Source organism: Rhinopithecus bieti, unplaced genomic scaffold, assembly GCF_001698545.2.
Source record: "Rhinopithecus bieti isolate Rb0 unplaced genomic scaffold, ASM169854v2 scaffold_12049, whole genome shotgun sequence".
In the NCBI taxonomy this organism is placed as follows: domain Eukaryota; kingdom Metazoa; phylum Chordata; class Mammalia; order Primates; family Cercopithecidae; genus Rhinopithecus; species Rhinopithecus bieti.
In genome coordinates, this window is record NW_016807278.1 from 3,308,050 (window position 1) to 3,323,047 (window position 14,998).

Consider the following 14,998-nt stretch of genomic DNA (forward strand, 5'->3'; position numbering starts at 1 on the left):
CAGCCTGGGCAATAAGAGCAAAACTCCGCCACAGTAAATAAATAAATAAATAAATAAACAAATACATAAATCAATAAAATAAATAAAAGCAGCTTCTTTCCTTTTTATCCCAGTCAGTGTCATCAGAAAGCAGACAGGGCTCCAGCTCTAATTTTGAGAATAATGAGGTTTTATCCAGAGAAGTCAGGGAACTGGCTTTCAGAAACACAGTGAGTCAGAGGCTATGCCTCAAATGGGAAAGGAAAGCCAGCCATCCCAGCTCTCTGCTACCTGCTCTGTCCTTTCCTTAGGAATGGGAGCAAGTGAGGAGAGAGGAGAGAGGATTGGGGTTTGGCTTAGACCTGCTCTTGTATTTTTCCCTTTTGGAGGCCTGGGCTGTCTCTTGCCCTTGAGACAGGTCCTCTGAGGCCTTGGTCTAGAGAGCCAGGTGGCTGTGCCTCCTCCCCAGGAGCTTGTGGTCCCCTGCGGCCTGGCACAGCTGCTCGCCCATCTGCCTGTGCAGATCAGAGGTGGAAATCTGCAGTTAGACAATTGGACACCACAGCGTGCCTGGACAGATGAGGAAGCCTACTTGCAAGGTGCCAATCAACCACGGGGCTCCCAGGGCTCTCCTTGGCCTCAGTGGGCTAGAGATTCCAGGCCAAGAGGGGCTCCCAGAAGGGACCTGTCGGCATCAAGGCTCATTTGCCCTGTGCTAGCTCCTTATCACTGTCTACTTCCTGTACCTCTCCACATGCGGGGCACTAGAGACACAAGATACCCTCTGTGGGCCTTGAGAGGGAGACATAAAGGAATGGAGCTGAGGATAAATCGGGAGCAAGGCCTCAGTGCCAGGTGGGTGGGAGAGGTAGGAAGGACAAACAAGCAGGAAGCCCTGGTCCTGCTTTCTTGGGCGTTAAATGAGGAAGAATTGTGCACAGTGAACAAAATGAAATGCTGTATTTGTGTTTCACTGGGCTCGCGCCTGTTACATCCTTGAGCTACTTCTTTTGCTGGGAGTTCAGCCTTGTGACTCAAGCATGTGAGCAGAGAGTGGCAGGGTTTCTCTCCCAGGAGGAGGAAGAGGGGGTGGAGAGAGACTGGGGAGAGGCTGAAACCCAAGTAGCTGCTTTGTCCACAATTCCCTGCTACAGAGGCTGCCGTATTTAGCGCACTTCTGCCTGGACCACTCCCTGCCTAAGTGCGGAGGCCCCAGGGTTTGGGCAGTGAGCAGATCCTCGCCCTATTTGGATCATATAGGAAGGAGGGAGCCAGACTAAGGTTGATGAAAGACAGTGTATGCTGAGTGAGGTCAAGTCCTAGTGCTGAGCTCCATGCTGGCACACAGAAGGCACTCATAAAATATATATGGAATGAATGAATGAACCAACCAACCAAGGAGAAGGAAAGGGGTTTGATTATATTTATCCTCTGACTCTTAGTTCTCTAGCTTGATCCTTAGCAGTCAGATTTAGGGCTTGGATAGAAAAAATTATTTGCTAGAAATGTGTTGTGTGTGGGTGTAAGGCTCAATAATCTATCACCTGGAGCACTGCTTTGTGAATTAACCAAATTTTTGGTTCTCTTCTTTCTCATTTGTCTCCGTGCCTCTGTGGTGCTCACTTGGGTTTGGGAGGTGGTACGGACTGGGGCAGCCATGCAAAGGCTTGTTAGAATGAGAGCTGGGAAGCCTCTGTCTGTCTGTGCTCTCATGGCCCTTTTTGGGTTCTGAATATGTGTCTCGATTGTCTCTGCTTCTTTGCCAGTGCTTTGCACATAGTGGGCACTGATAGAATATTTGATGAGCTAAGACGTGACTGTGTGTTGGCACAGGCAGGAGGGAGAAGCTTTATTCTCCTAGCTGGATTGGGTCGAAAGGACAGAGGAGCTGAGTGTCTACTTGTGCCCTCTGGTCTCCACAAACTGAAGGGCACAGTTGCAGCCGGGCTCTGTTTCAGCTGGCAGAAGGGGGCATGGAACTGGAGCTGCCCTCGGCCGTGGAGAAAGTTGGCCACAGCAGGACTGGACACGTGGAGTGCTCAGAGCCCGCCTCACAAAGCAGCTTAGGAGAAAATTAAGTGGACTCAAGCCAGGGGACACATGGCTTACTGTGCTGGATGCATTAGTGAGGGGGCTGGGCAGGGTGAGGAATGGGGCTCGCTGTGGGCAGAGGGACTCTGCTCCTTTTGTGTTCAGCCCAGTCTATATGTTAATGGCAGCCCAGCGGTGCTTGGCATTGGCAGCCTGGAAATGGCAGCTACTACTTCTCCCCATGCTGCCCTTCCACCCCTTGTTCACCTGGGCCCTGAGATCTTTGCAGGACTAAGTGACCTTAGGGACAGGCAGACTAGAGTCTTGCAACAAGGCCTTCTGGGTTTGTTCACAGGCTACTCTAAGAAGCTACCAATAAGGAAGTTTCTCAGGGCTCAGGGTCCTGAGCACCTTTAGAAGTTTCTAACAGGATTTTGTCTTCCAGGTAGGAAGGAAAACCCATCTAGATCTTATAGAGGAACCAAAGCCCAGTGAGGGAGGGACTTACCCACAGTAACATGCGTGCTGAGGGCTCACCAAGCAGGCAGCTGGGCATTCGGGCTCCTAGGCCTGGGACCTGAGCTCTCAACATTTCTAAGCATGAAGATCTCGTGTGGTGCCCATTGGTTCTTTGTCAAACAAGAGATTTATTTATGTGAGTTCTTTGGCAGGGCAACCAATTTGTCCCAGTGTGCCTGAGACTCTCCCAATTTGAGCACTGAAAGTCCTGGGCAAACTGGGATAGGTGACCACCATGTCCCTAGGGATTCTCCCCCTGCCAGCCCTCTAAACCCAGTTTGCATTTCTCTTTATTGCTTTAATTGCAGGAAACATTTCTTACTGACATTCATTTTCAATGGGCTGACCCCAGAAAGCTGAACTTGTAGATAACTGGGAAGAAATGTTGCCTACCCAAGGTGCCTGACACTAGACTTTCCTACCTCTCAGGAGCGCTAAGACAGTCAAAATAGTTGCATCTCTCTATATGTGACTGGGGTAACTGAAGTACAGTGTGGAGGTGACTTCTGCCTCTCCCTTGCTGAAAGCTCTGATCAAATTCTGTATTCCTGCATCTCCTCTCTTCTAAGTAACTCAGGCATCGTGTGATCTCCAGTCTCCTTTACCCAACACAGTCCCTAAGCCAAAGGACAAAGACACAAACAGGTGACACAATACCCTTTTAATGAATGGAGAAATTGATGTCTATGGAAGGTTTAGTAAGCTGTTGGCCTCAGGTCAGATAAAAACACCAGGATCCGAATCGACTTCCAATTCAGCACCTTTAGACATAAAGCCTTCAGCTTTTGTGACTTCTGGAATAGTCTCTCCACTTTCACTCATTTCTTCTGAATTGTATCCCTCCCAGATAAGACTTTGTCAGAGAAACTCAACCTCAGAGAAAACTGTTTCTAAGTTCTCTTCATTTGGTTCCTTTCCTTGTCTTATTGCTGGGGAGACATTTCTGTCTCTGCATGAGCCGCTTCTCTAATGGGGACCGCAAAGTAGCCAGAGCTGGAGTTTCCTATTGCCCAGTCCTGCCCTTCGTATCCTATCCCATAAAGGGCTTATTCATTGAGGCCCCTTTCTTTATCCTATTTATAAATCTTTTCAGCATGTCTTTGTCCCCAGCGACAAACCCTATTCTATCTTCTACTTCAGCCTTTGAGACACTAAAACTTTCCTTTCATCTTCAAAATCCCTTCACAATCCACAGCCCTGACTCTTACCAGGGATGGCTGGCAATCAAAGTCAGAGCAAAGAACTGCCCTTTGCAGGACTGGCCCACGGGTCACAGCAGGATTCTGGGATGTGGACCCCAAAGAGGGCTCCTGAAGTCCTCCTGTGGCTGAAACACATCCCTACTGGCTGGACTTGTATTGTACCTCATCATCGCTAAGAGTGACTCATCCAGACTCAGGCAGAACCCTGGGGCCCAGGGCAGAAGTGTGACTTCAGGTCTCACTCAGCACTCATTAGAACACTCATTCAGTATGCTTGTAATTAGAATTGAGTGATCTCACGGATGAACTGTACTGGGCTAACTTGAAGAGCACAGCTCTGGAGTCAGTCTGCCCAGGTTCTTTCCAAGTCCTGCCACTCCATCCTCAGGCAGGATATTTAACCTGATTTTGTCTCAGGTTCCTCATCCTAAAAGAGAGGTCAGAACAATAACCATCTCAAAAGGCTGTTGTGAAGATCAGATGAGTTGCATTTAGAATTATGCCTCACACAAGTATGCACTCAATAAATAGCTATTATTATAATACTAGGTAGCTTATACCCTCTGCCATTTACCTCTGTAGTAAGCTGTTTATTCATTTGACAAATACATACTGAGCACCTATTGTGCACCAGGAATACAAGCACAACCTTGTTGAAACTTTCCAGTTACACAAGCAGTTTATAATGCTCTCTAATTTCACATTAGCTTTCTTCCGAAATGTCCATTTGGCTGTGACAGCAGTTGAGAAGTCATCACTTTGGTCACATCTAGCTCTCAGTGATCCTGGTCTGCATGTTGTGGGGCAAAGGCCACTTGCCTTGGGAGTCAGAGGACCTGAATTTCTATTGATGATTCAGCTGGTAACCAGATGGAAGCTATTGGACAGGTCGCTTCATCTTTTCTGAGCCTCAGTGTCTCCATCCTACCTTGAGGGGTGCTGCGGAGATAAGATGAGATAATGATGCAAAAGATCTATTAAATGTCAGGTGCTAGGATGGAGCAAAGAGAAGACAGTCCTTGGGAGAGTGCCCCATCTAAGTGCGGAGGCGGGCCTCCCCCAGGCAAGGCTCTGAAGATAATTAACATGAGTGCAAGCTCCTGGAGGGCACTGAGTGTCAGGGCCCAGCACGATGTGCTGTGGCACATAGTAGATACACAGTTAATGCCTGCCACATAGCTGTAGACCCTTAGCAAATGTTTGTCAAATGAATAAATGTGATATAAAGGGCTCCAACCAATGTAAAAGCGGGGAAGGCATTAAGTTCCAAGGAAATTCAAAGCAAGTGGAATTTTCCTCAAGTTTGGGCATGGTCTTTCAGGGAGGGTTTCCTGGGAGAGATGATTTAGATTTAGGATGGGAAGACCTTGCATCCATAGAATGACACTCCATGGGACAGGAAGGGAATTTGCAAAATGCGTAGGGCCAGTTAGCTTGATTGGGGTGGGAAGAGCGGTCCCCAGAATAAAAGGAGTAGGAGAGGAGTTTACATGGGCAGTAGCCACAACTGGGATTTCAGAGAGTAAATGCTTGGTTGGGGGAATGTGGAGGAGCATGTGTGAGGAGTGTGATTATGGTTGGTAGGGAGTAGACCACAGGAGGCCCATTATCTGCTGCCTGCCCATTAGTGAAAGAATCCCACTGGCTGGTAGCTCTGGATAATAGTGACAGTGGTTGAAGCTGTGGGGGCCTGGGACTGCCTGAGACCGCCTGCTAAGCAGCCAGCTTCTATCGTCCACTAACGGCACTTTGAAGGTGGCGAAAGCTGGATGGCACCAGTCTGCTGTGTGACCCCACTGGCTTCCCAAGTCATGCCAGGGAGCTGGTGTGGCTCATTACGAGTCCTGGGAGCTTCTGTTGTGGTGGAAAGCAAGGGCACAGAAAACTTCCAGAAGGATGCCAGGGCAGCTAGGACTAAAGTCATCCAGTTTACAGCCTTGAGGTGAATAGATCATCCTTTCCTCCCTTTAAACAAGAAGTCTGGGCACAAATAGGCACTCATTGTTAGTGTGTTAAATTGGGCAGCATGAGACTAAAGGGGTGTGTGTAGGGGGGCGGGTTCAGACCGACCTGAGGGCCTGTGCAAGCTCTGCTGACTGCTGTGTGACATTAAGAAAGCTTCCTAACCTCTCTGGGCGCCACTTTTCTCATATATGAAGTCAGAGTAACAAAGCCTTTTGCCAGAGAGTTAATTTGAGGACCAGCTAAAGTATAGAGAACAGTGGCTACATAGCACATGATAAACTGCTCCACAAGTGGTGGTGGTTTATGTTTTTAGTTTATTCTCAATATTTTTTAGTCTCCTGCTAAGGGAGAGAAGGCAGAGCATGCCCTGCCAGAGCCCCAGGGGCAGCTCCTGGGCCTGCCTTTCCTGATTCAGCAGCAGGCTGGGCCCACTCGGGCCTGCACTGCCTTAAGCACTGGGCCAGCAGACTGTGAGCCTGCCCTTTGCTCCTTTGTATTCTGGCAGACACACAGCAGACATTTATTAAATGCTTATTGAATGAAAGATGCATTTGGCATGGTCCTTGTCCTTTCAGTTTCACAGTCGAGCAGGGGAGACACACTTGTAAACAAAAGATGAAGAAAAGTAAGATTAGATGCATAGAGTGGCTTGCAAACACAGACGGAGGAAGACTGCCTGGGTGGAAGTAAGAAGGGGTTGTAGGGTCAGGTTTAGGTTGAACCTTAAAGTATGGGAAGGGTAGGGTGGAAGGTTTGAGGTTTCAGCAGAAGAAACAGCATGCACAGAGGCTGAGATGCAGGAGGAAGCACGGGCACCGGAACTAGATTGGCAGAGTCAGAGGCTGGAGCACAGAGCGCACTGCAGCGGGGCGGTAGGGGAGGCTGGAAGGTGGGCCAGCTTGTGAAAAGCCTTGACAGCCCTATGCAGGAGGCTGAACTTAATCCTTTAAAAGTTATAAGCAAACATGGGGCACAATCAATTTGCTTCCTTTCCTCTCCTTGCTCCCATCCTTATGGTCATGTGCAAATCCTCAGGATTCTGAGGATCAGAGAGGCTTGTGACCTGCCTGAGGGTGCACAGCATATTAGCTGTGAGGTCAGAATGAGAGTTCAGCATCTCTGACTTCCCCTGAGTGGTGCTTTATGTAGTGGACTGTCCTACCATCCTTGTGGGCAGCCATGGCCTCTGGGTAACCCTATTCCATATTCTGACCCGAAACAACAGCTTTGTCCATTTAAAGGGCCTACTGTGATTGAGCCTGGACCTCCCCCTTCACCATCCTCCCCCTTCTTTGGCACAAAGGAGAAGCTACAAGATCCCTTGGAAATAGCCTCCTGCTTCATTTCCAGGTGCTGGGCTGCCTGGCACGCACCAGACTTGGCTTGAGAACATGTGTTTCAAAAGAGATCAGGCAGGCTTTGCCGAATGTAATGGAATTATTCTGAGTTTTTTGGGGGAAGGCTAAGAACCCCTCTGCCCACTCCCCATTGTACACACACATACTCTAGAGATGAGCTCCAAGAGTGCCGCAGGCCAGCTCAGTGTGCCGTGCATACAAGAGGTCTCCATAGAGCACGTGGAGGGAGCAGTTGATGTATGAGCAATAGCCATGTGGGGAGAGATAGGGGTCCCAGCACTTTCCAGAAAAGAAGGAGGAGCTGTGGGGCCCTAGAGGGGCTCAGTATAACCAGGGCTGACCAGAAAGTTTCCCTATTTCTTTGCCCCAGGGAAATTCCAGAGAGAAGCCAAGTTGCTAAGTTATGGTTTCTAGTTTCCCTGCATCATGCAGGCACCAAGCCTGCTCAGAGCCCCTTCCTATAGAAGCCACTGCTCCCTCCCACCCTCAGTCTCCTGGGGAACTGAGCCGCGGGTATGGTGAATCCAGACGGAGAGCATGGCTCCCTCCTCAGGGCCCTGCTGGCACCAGCTCCCCACCTGAGAAGCACCCCCATGCTCACCCCTCCCTCAGGGGTTGGGAGTCAAGTGGAGGGGTCTACCCAGTGTACATTGCATGCCGCCATCCTCCTAAATCCGCTTCCATCACCCAAGACAGCACTGAGCCTCCATTAAATGGGTGGGCATGGAGGCATGAAGGGGTTGTGGAGCATAGCACTCCCCCAGGGAAGAGGCAGCTGGTTCGTTGTTCCCTTCCTTGTGGTGGTAAAGGAGAGAATAAGGAGGATGGGGCAGCAGTGTCTGAAGTCCTGTGGCTTCCTGGCCCCTTGGTGGCTGAAAGGCCACTCTGCTACTAGTGCTCTCTAGTTACATCCCGGATGGACTCTAGAAAGGCAGCCTGTTCCACTCATCCCTGTTAGAATTAGACCCGCAGAGGGTGGTGTACCAGGATTCAGTTGCACTGGCTTGAGATGACCATGAGCTCCTGGCACCCACGCACCCACTCTTCCTCCCATCCTTCTCATCCCTGCCCACCCTACCTCTTTCTCCCTTGTCTCTTTCCTCCCTCTGTATGTCTCCCTTCTGTCCTCCCTTTCCTCCCTTTCTTCCCCAAATATTTATTGAGAAATGTTTATATGCCAGATACCAGGAATGCCAAGATGAGTAAGACACGGCCACTGCCCTCAAGGAACTCAGAGTGCTGTGGGGGAGACAGACATGTAAACAAATGACTGCAATGCAGGACAACAGGCGTGACTCAGAAATACCTGCGTCTGACTTACAGACAAAGTGCACAGGAGGGAGGGACCACTCCTGTTGGGTGGGGACAGGGGATGTATGGGGACTAGAAGTACCTACTAGCTCTAAAAGAAGCCCACCTTACTGGGACCCTCCCTCGCTTATGTTCACACTGTTGTGACAATGAATAAGTCTCTTAATGTCTCTCGATCTCAATTTCCTCAGTTATTAAAAAAATAATGTATGTTTGGGGCTTACCACAGAATGGAAAGATATGAAAAGCCTTGATTTGTGCCCAGTGTGAGGAGATAGTTAGCCAGCTCTCATTTGTAAGGACAGTGACTGGGACACGGAATTTTGGAAGAAAAAGTCTATAAGACTGACAGCCTGCTCCTCCTCCTGCTCCCAGTGTTATGAAATGTTACATAGCACAGGAAAGGACTGTGGGCGCCTCACCGGGGAAAGGAGAGTGATTCCACAGTTACAGCCCACTCTTGTCTTCTTTCTCCTCTTTCCTTCCCACCAGAAGTATCTACTGGGTTGATGTGGCACAGGGTCAGTTCTAGAGATGAACCGAGTACCTTGTTTTTGGGGGACTTTGCATGGTTATCAAGATGGGAAGGAAGCAAGGGCAGACTGAGAAAGCTAGGGACCACAGGAACTTGGAGATGGAGATTACCTGATTTTCTGTTCTCACATTTACCGGACCAGAAACCTTCCCTCTCTGCACTGCAGGCTCACTCATAGAGTGGCCTCTGGCAAGTCAGAGGATCTTCCCCTCCTAACACCTCTGGACCATGGAGAAAATGAAACGAGACATGCTCAGAAAGAACCCGAGTCTTCCAGAATAAAAGGTGTGGGAGAGATGTAATGTCATCTGGTCAGGTTTATACTGTTCAAATTAAACAAGTACTTAATGTATTATACGGTTATGAGCCCTGTTAACCGAGTTTATTATCACCAGCTATTGTAGTAGAAAGCTCTGGACTTTATAGTGGGACCCTGGAGTTATTGCTTCCTGAGTTCAAAGCACTTGAAAATTAACTTGCTTGGATTTGAGGCGAGTGCCTATGAGGATACCCTTATGAAGCCACCCCTCTCTCAGACAAGGTCAGCTCCTCAGTGGCCAAAACCTCTGAGGGCCAGCCTTCCCCTGCTGTGCAAGAAGTTGGCTGCAAAGTGAAACAGACGCTGTAGTCCAGTGGTTCCAAGTCCAGACTTGGGAGGCAGAGCTCAAATCCAGGCCCTGCTACTTCCTAGCTGTGTGGCAACTTAACCTCTCTGTGGTTCAGTTTCCTCACTTGTACAGCAGGGGTTATAATAGTACCTACCCCACTGAATTGCATGCGGAGTAAATGAGTCAATTTGAAGCACTTGGTCCTCTCAGATCCTCTACACGCTCTGTCCAGCCAGTGCTCCTCCAGTTACCTCTGTCTCCTTCTCTAAAGCCAGGGCAGACACCTGTGGAATCTCCCGAGCACTGGGAATTGGGCTCCAAAAACAGATTGTCTTTGGAGAGACACTTCTTAGCTTCTCCCACATAGTGACTTTCAGTTTTTTCTCTACCCTACAGAAGAATATTTACCTTGTAAGCAAAGATATTCATGCACGCACATGTACACACACATGCACTCCTGTGTATATAAGTGTATGAAATAACACTTTTATATAGCACTTGTGTAAAGTACTTTTCCAAATGCTCCAGGAATATTAATTATTACAGTCCTCACAACAACGATATGAGGTGGATACTGTTATCGTTCTCATTTTAAAATGAAGAAATGGAAGCAAAGAAAGATTAAGTGGCTGAGTCAGGATTCTCATATTGTGTATGTGTTTTAACAAAAGTGTCCCAAAATAATACTTATTCTTACCAAGTGCAGTATACACTATGTTCTGTTCTGTTCCATTCAGTTTTTAAAAATGCATTTCTGCCATGTGCCAATTTGGATTATGTTTACTAATTTGAGTTTCCAACCCACTGATGATTCCAAAGCCACAGTCTGAAAGACACTGTCTGTAAGACGGGGTAGTTAGAGGAAAACTTCTGAGGAGAAAGAAAGGCAGACTTCCTCCATGTGGCCTGTGTTCAAAGGTGGGTGGGGATCTAGCCGGGAGTGTTGGTGGAGCTCTGAGATGGATGAGAAGGTGCCTCCTGTTCCCAGATGTGAGGTTCTAAAGAAAATAGGCCCAGACTCTCAGAGCTGGCTGAGGAGGTGAAGGCTACAGGTGGGGCGGGGCTTGCATTCCTGGTTGGGCAGATTCTGCTGATAAACTCTCAGAAGAGGCCTAGCTGCTGGAACAACATCACTGATTGTTATCTTATCTCTTCCCAGACTCAAATCAGGAAAGACCTTCCAAGCTGGAGCCCCTGCCTGGAGCTAGGACCCAGGGCTGCTTGCTGTCCCTGAGGGCCTCTGTAGGCCTGGATTGGTATTCTATCAGCAGTACCCTATGCTTAACTTTTTGGTTTAACTTTTTGAGCATTTTTATATTTACCAAGTTATTTTATGCTCAGAAGAGCTGAATTTGGTGAGCCTAGGTTCCATTCCATTCTACAGGTGGGGAAAAGAGGCCGAGAGATGCTCAGTGATTTGGTATAGGCTGCAGGAGACTGGAAGGCACCTCCAGACGTCCAGTTCTGGTTATTTCAGCTACAGATGGCGCGGTAGATTATGTGATTAGCCTTGGAGACGTTTAAGGAGTGGATACGAAGAGGCCACTTTATCTGTCTGGGGTTCATCATCTGGTTCCTCTGTTCTTCAGCCCTAGTTCCCGCTGGTAAAACACCAGTAGGGTGATTGAGTCCCACCCTGGGATATCCTAACACAGACGCCAAAGGAAAGAGGAATGAGCTGACATCTTTATTGATTTCCCTAGTGGAGAATGGGTTCAAATAGGTAAGTTTGATACCTGTATTGAGCTCTCCAGTGGGGAATGGGCTTACATTCCAGTTGGCCAGATAAAAGTTAAATCAAAGACTGGGAAACCAGAAAAGATGGAAACTGAGGGAAACTATGACCTTTTAGAAGGACCTCCATCTCTCTGGGATGAGTTAGCCAAGTCACTGTGCCAATGAGTGGGGAGGCAGGGCAAGCTCAGCTTCGGAGGCTCTGCCAGCTCTGGGTGGTGCTGAGTGAACCCTATCCCCACATATCCTGCAAAGGCACTGGGAACAAGGGGTTGGGTACCCCTGGACTCACCCATTGAAAGCATTTCTCCCATGTCCCTATTCTGAGCAGCCTGCAGCTGTCTACCCCGGCAGCTGTCTCCCTGAGCCTACTTGGGTTTCTTGTGGGCACAGAGAGTGCTCTAACACCCACTCTCCACATCCTGTATCAAGAAAGTCAGGTTCTTACCCAACCAGGGCCTCTCCTCCCCTTGTCAGTCCCGGTGTTTCTTTTAATAGTTTAAAAAGTTAGAAAATATTTTCAGAGCTTTAGTTGCTCCTGAAAAATTCTAGCTTCCTCCCACTGGGAGTGAGCCTTCAAAGATCATTTATCCATTGATCAATGAGAAAATATTTATTGAGCTGGAGCCACTTCATGCATTGCATTACATGCATCATGGGACTCCACAGTCTGGCCCCTGAATACCTGTCCAGCTTCATTTACTTATGACGAATAAGCAAGCTCATAAATAGGAAGCATTCCCACAGTGTCTATAGTAAACACACGGTGAACGTTTATAGAGTTGTTACTTCCCAACACGAACCTTGACCTAGTCCAGGGACCCCAGTAATCTCCCGTCTCCTTCCTGTGACTTCCTCTAAAACGCCTGGCCTCCTCCTCTCATGCTGTCATCTCCATGCTGCAGCCTCCTCTGGGCACCTCCCTGGCTCCTCACTCACACTGCCCTCATCCCAGGCTGCCTCTGATCGAGGCTGGTTTTGTTGGTTTGCTTTTATCTGTATCCACTCTCTAGATTAGGGTTTCCTTGAAGGTGGGAACCATATCTCTGCTCAGTCTCTAGCACTGTCATGCTCAGGACATGTCTAGGGAATGACTGGCTAACATATGCCTACAACTTCATGGCAGAGGGGGTTTTCTGTGGGCTGAGGGTATTTAACTGAGGCTTTCTGGAAGAGGTGACATTTGAGCTCAGCCTTAACACGGTGTCCACCTGCCTTCCCCTGGGAGATTTGGATTTAACAGGCATCTGGGGGAGAGGGAAGGGGAATGACGCCACCAGAGCAGGAAGGCCTTTCAGGGAAATATTGCAAAGTTCAGTCAGGTTGAACTAGAAAACTTACACATGGAACCATAGAATATGACATTTGAAAGATGAGTGGGGACGTGCTGCAGTGGGCCTTGGATGCAAAGCCGTGGAGGTGGACCCTTATGTAGCAGGCAGGGGAGGGATGACCACTGAGGATTTCTGAGCAGGAGAGTCACATGATGAAACAGGCATTGAGCCATAGCCAGTGGAGGGGAAATTGGCTTTAATTTTAAAGGCCGAGGACAGAGTCCTAAATGTCCTCTTATCACCCATATCAAAGGATTCTTAGTATCTAACCTAAATCATTCCTGCGGTAATCAAAGTCCAGTTTGTCTCACAGGAATTGGAAAACAGCTAGACGGGGCTGTCATTCTCCCATTTCTTCCAGAGAGAACCCACATATCTTGGTGTGGTGCAAGAGTGTGTGCCAGGGTTCTGAGCCAAGCTGGCAGAGCTCTGGGGCACGTGAGGGCACTAAGGCCTGCATTGATACCTCTAGGGGTTGGGTTTGGGGTCATTGAAGCCCCTGTGGAATTAGAAGACCTGGGTCTGTCCCTGAGGTATTCCCTCCTCCCCAATACCAGCATACATGCTGTCCCCGTGCAAAGCTTGTGAGCATCCATACCAGCATTTCTACTGCCCCTGCACCATTGTGGGGGTAAGAGATGAAGTGGATAAAGGTCTCTGAGGCAGGGAGATAAGGGCCCAGAAGAAAGACAAACTTGACTCAAGGAAGGGCACAGGAGAAGAGGTTAAGGAGGGTTCTGCTATTTCTTGCCCCAGCTTGGTTGGGGTACCCATCTGACACCTGAGAGTGAGGTTGGCCAGCAGCTACAGAGGCAGCAGGTGTCTGTCTCTTCCCCTCCAGTCTCCTTGGTTAGATCATCCCTGGGCCAGGGGGAGTGGTGGCCAGTTAGGATCAGTCTTGTCCTTCCAGGATCCTTCTCTGCATTTGCTGTTGGCCCAGTCACTCACTTGTCATCTGCAGAAATATTGGATGAAATTCCAGAGACTTCAGTCTCAAGAAGAAAACGTTTCTATAACAGGGAATTTATTTTTCTCCCCGGGCTCACAGGGGAAGTGGAACATTCCATTTGAAGGGTGAAACAGGAACAGGTGAGCTATAGTGCAGACAACAGGACTCTGAGACACAGGTGGGGAGAGTGGCTGAACCACTCACACTGCCTACCTCTGCCTCTGGCATCTTCTCAATCTGTTTGAGGGCACCTTGCTTCCTGTGCCCTGATCTCAAAATACTAGGATGGCAGGATATGGCTCTGGGACCCCTAAAGAAGACAGGTAAGAGGACATCCCTCAGACCCTGTCCCTCCCCATCTGGGGACCCTCACTTTCCCACCCACCAGTGCTGCTGTGTCCCACAATTCTGAGGGCACCACTCACATTGTGCTGTATGGGAATAGTACCCCCTGGGGTTGTGCAGAGGCCAGGAAGTCTGTGCCAGCAGATAAGTAGGAGGACAGAATCAGACACTTTTCTGTGTTCTAGGCAAACAATAGAGACCTTTCCAGGAAGCTCCGGGGGAGGGAGCTGCCTGTAAGAGGATCCCCGGGTGGATGCTCTGTGGGGTGGCTTGAACGGGTTTCTGCATTTACTGCTGCTTGCTTAATTAGACACCTACATGGTGCTCTCTGCTAATGACCATGTCTCCCAGGGAGATGACAGATAGAAAGGTGGGTAGCTGCAGAATGTCAGGTGAAAATCTCAAGGACAGCCACCTAAGGATGGGGGCATGGAGGTGGAGCATCATATGATTTCCTTGGGATAATATGGAATATAGACTGTCAAAAAGAGTATTTTCTCATCAGGGACTGAAAAGAGAAGCAGTAGTCTCAAGGTTGGATTCTTTCTTCAATAGTAACATCTTATGTGAGCTCTGAACTCCTGGCTGTGGTTTGTGCTCTTGAGAAATGGAGAGGTCATCCCTATTTTTAGGGAGCCACCGAAGCCAGATGAACCCAGGAATGTGCGTGTTTCTGGAGGTAGGCATCCTGGAGTGGAGGACAACTGGGTGTTTTTCCAGAACCCCGTAAGTTAGGTTGAAAAGATGAGCCATGTCGGGAGGCCTATTGTGTGGAGTGCATCACTAAGATGGTGAACTCCAACTGGACAGATTAGTCAGGAACCATCCTGGGATTTGGAGCTGAGCTTTGGAAATGGGCTAAGGGCTGGGGACAGTGGCTCCCACTTGTAATTCCAGTGCTTTGAGAAGCTGAGGTGGGAGGAACACTTGAGGCCAGGAGTTCAAGACTGGCCTGGGCAACATAAGGAAGGAAAGAAGGAAGGAAGGGAGGTAGGGAGGGAGGGAAAAGAAAAAAAGGAAGCAAGGGAGAGACAGAGAGAAAGAAAGGAAGGAAGGAAGGAAGGAAGGAAGGAAGGAAGAAAGAAAGAAAGAAAGAAAGAAAGAAAGAAAGAAAGAGAGAGAGAGAGA

At 48.8% G+C, this 14,998-nt stretch overlaps 1 protein-coding gene across 18 annotated transcripts in view; it reads left to right on the top strand.

Moving 5' to 3' along the window:
- The window catches only part of PLEKHA6 (pleckstrin homology domain containing A6), a 161,028-nt gene that overhangs the window by 50,947 nt on the left and 95,083 nt on the right, over nucleotides 1-14,998 (top strand). Inside the window, exon 1 of one of the 18 annotated variants that reach the window (XM_017881042.1) lies at nucleotides 11,208-11,231. The exons of the other annotated variants lie outside the window; for them this stretch is intronic. Coding sequence (XP_017736531.1) covers nucleotides 11,218-11,231 — 14 coding nt within the window. The 5' untranslated portion in view covers nucleotides 11,208-11,217. Of the gene's footprint in view, nucleotides 1-11,207; nucleotides 11,232-14,998 lie in introns of those variants that run through there. 18 annotated transcript variants of the gene reach the window in all.